The 3,218-nt window shown below is 39.3% G+C and overlaps 1 protein-coding gene across 1 annotated transcript; it reads left to right on the top strand.

The window, feature by feature from the left end:
* Window positions 1-826: 826 nt before the first annotated feature.
* Window positions 827-1,169, top strand: LOC148566928 (protodermal factor 1-like). The gene is made up of 2 exons (XM_088484488.1): window positions 827-837; window positions 935-1,169. Exons 1-2 carry the CDS (start codon window positions 827-829, stop codon window positions 1,167-1,169), a joined length of 246 nt encoding a protein of 81 aa, XP_088340614.1.
* The last annotated feature ends 2,049 nt before the right edge of the window (window positions 1,170-3,218 follow it).

Below are 3,218 nucleotides of genomic sequence, written 5' to 3'. Positions count from 1 at the left end.
AATCTGATTCATAAACTCAACAGATAAGAAACCAATACAAACCTGTCTCAACATGATAGTAATTACTTCTTCTAAGATATAATAAACAATGAATGGTCTCTAATTAAAAATGTGATTTTACTTCTCAATGAATAGTCTCTAATTGGTTTCTTCATTTCAGAACACATTTTCTCCCTCTTCCCTCCTCCCTCAGACAGTGATTTTAACTCATTTCTCCCATTAGTTAAAGATCAGACAAATCTACTTATCAAATGGTAGAAGACAATAGCTTATGATACTCATTTGTATATATACATCTGCAGGGTATGGACAAGGGATTATAATTGATGAACCACGACCTTCAAAACTCAGATATTCCAATAAGAAAAATTATAAATGAAATAAATAAGGTAAACAAACACATTAGAATTGTTGAGTTTTTTCTTACTTGTTTGGCCTTAAGAAATTTTCAAAACAGCAAATATCATAGTAAAGATTGTCTTTAAGTAAAAAAGAGGGTTCTATAAGTAACTTATCAAACGTAATCTTGTTTCTGGAAAGGTGGTGCCTCCTGCAGTGTGAAGGAAGTATCTCGAGTCGATTTACTGGCAGCTGCATTTCTCGCCTGTAATTATCTATAAGCATCAGTGTCCCAACGTCTCATCAATTCACCAAGAACTTCTGGTAGAATCCAATATGGACGGACACCTTTTTTGCGAATGGCATGGAGCATACCTCGTAAGCGCTTGGCAGCCCTAAACATCCAAACTTGATAGATATCATCCTCCTCCGTATCAATAATGTCAAAACATTTCTATTTTAAAAAAAATCCTCTTCCGTATCAATAATGAGACTTAGGTATGGTAGTTTCAATCATTGGAATAAAAAAAAATCACATTTTACAATATCACTTAAAATATATGTATGAGCCAAAAAGTTTTCCTTGAGGGTCGAGGGTGTACGAACGGTACAGATCGGATCTGACGCTGGTGGAAGCGACGATGAGGAACGACGAGGAGGATAACCCCTTCGGAGGGCTATTGAAGGAAGGTACTGCGGCACTTTTGAACTCTTACGCCAGGGAAGGTTTTCCTTACCGTCCTTGGCAGGTCAAGACTCTTCTCATTCAAGCTTTGGTATCTCAAGCCGCAGCTTCTTCCCAAGCCAACCAATTCTCCCTCGCTAACTGATGAGCGGATAATTTATACGCTTTTTGGCATTGTTTTTAGTATGTTTTTAGTAGGATCTAGTTACTTTTAGGGATGTTTTCATTAGTTTTTATATTAAATTCACATTTCTGGACTTTACTATGAGTTTGTGTATTTTTCTGTGATTTCAGGTATTTTCTGGCTGAAATTGAGGGACTTGAGCAGAAATCAGATTCAGAGGTTGAAGAAGGACTGCTGATGCTGTTGGATTCTGACCTCCCTGCACTCAAAGTGGATTTTCTGGAGCTACAGAATTCAAAATGGCGCGCTTCCAATTGCGTTGGAAAGTAGACATCCAGGGCTTTCCAGCAATATATAATAGTCCATACTTTGACCAAGAATTGATGATGTAAACTGGCGTTCAACGCCAGCCTTCTGCCCAAATCTGGCGTCCAGCGCCAGAAAAGGATCCAAAACCAGAGTTGAACGCCCAAACTGGCACAGAAACTGGCGTTCAACTCCACAAATGGCCTCTGCACGTGCAACACTCAGGCTCAGCCCAAACACACACCAAGTGGACCCAGGAAGTGGATTTATGCATCAATTACTTACTCATGTAAACCCTAGTAGCTAGTTTATTATAAATAGGACCTCTTACTATTGTATTAGACATCTTTGGTCTCAGTTTTAATCCATTGTTCATCTTAGGAGACTATTGATCTCGTTTAGGGGGCTGGCCATCTCGGCCATGCCTGGACCTTCACTTATGTATTTTCATACGGTAGAGTTTCTACACTCCAAAGATTAAGGTGTGGAGCTCTGCTGTTCCTCAAAGATTAATGCAAAGTACTACTGTTTTCTATTCAATTCTTCTTATTTCGCTTCTAAGATATCCATTCGCACCCAAGAACGTGATGAAGGTGATGATTATGTGTGACGCTCATCATCCTTCTACCTTATGAACGCGTGCCTGACAAACACTTCTGTTCTACATGAATTAAGCTAGAATGAATATCTCTTAGATCTCCTAACCAGAATCTTCGTGGCGTAAGCTAGAATGATGGCGGCATTCAAGAGAATCCGGAAAGTCTAAACCTTGTCTGTGGTATTCCGAGTAGGATTCAATGATTGAATGATTGTGACGAGCTCCTAACTCGCGATTGCAGGGCGTTAGTGACAGACGCAAAAGGATAGTAAATCCTATTCCGGCATGATCGAGAACCGACAGATGAATAGCCGTGCCGTGACAGGGTGCGTGAGCATATTATTCACTGAGAGGATAAGATGAAGCCATTGACAAGGGTGATGCCTCCAGACGATTAGCCGTGCCGTGACAGGGCATTGGATCATTTTCCCGTGAGATGACCGAAAGTAGCCATTGACAGTGGTGATGTATCACATAAAGCCAGCCATGGAAAGGAGTAAGACTGATTGGATGAAGATAGCAGGAAAGCAGAGGTTCAGAGGAACGAAAAGCATCTCCATTCGCTTATCTGAAATTCCTACCTATGATTTACATAAGTACCTCTATCCCTATTTTATTATATAATATTCGAAAACACCATTATCACTTTATATCTGCCTGACTGAGATTTACAAGGTGACCATAGCTTGCTTCATACCAACAATCTCCGTGGGATTCGACCCTTACTCACGTAAGGTATTACTTGGACGACCCAGTGCACTTGCTGGTTAGTTGTATCGAAGTTGTGACAATTATGAATTAAGATCAGAGCACCAAGCTTTGGAGCCATTACCAGGATTTGTTCGAGCCTGGAGATCACAATTTCGTGCACCAAGTTTTTGGCGCCGTTGCCGGGGATTGTTTGAGTTTGGACAACTGACGGTTCATCTTGTTGCTCAGATTAGGTAATTTTCTTTTTGTTTTGTTTTCAAAATTTTTTTTTCAAACAAATTTTTTCCTTTGTTTTCGAAAAAAAAAAAGAAAAAATATTTTCAAAAATAAATTATTCTATAGCTTCAAAATTTTTAAGAATGAATTCTAGTGTTTCATGAATTATGTTGAATCATATCTAGCTGTAAAGCCATACCCAAACTACTTTGGGATTGGTATTCAACTAATCACTCCAG

Source organism: Arachis ipaensis, chromosome B4 (genome assembly GCF_059453495.1).
Source record: "Arachis ipaensis isolate K30076 ecotype BB chromosome B4, ASM5945349v1, whole genome shotgun sequence".
In the NCBI taxonomy this organism is placed as follows: domain Eukaryota; kingdom Viridiplantae; phylum Streptophyta; class Magnoliopsida; order Fabales; family Fabaceae; genus Arachis; species Arachis ipaensis.
Note: the sequence above shows the minus strand (reverse complement) of the source record. Positions and strands in the feature narration are given on the sequence as shown.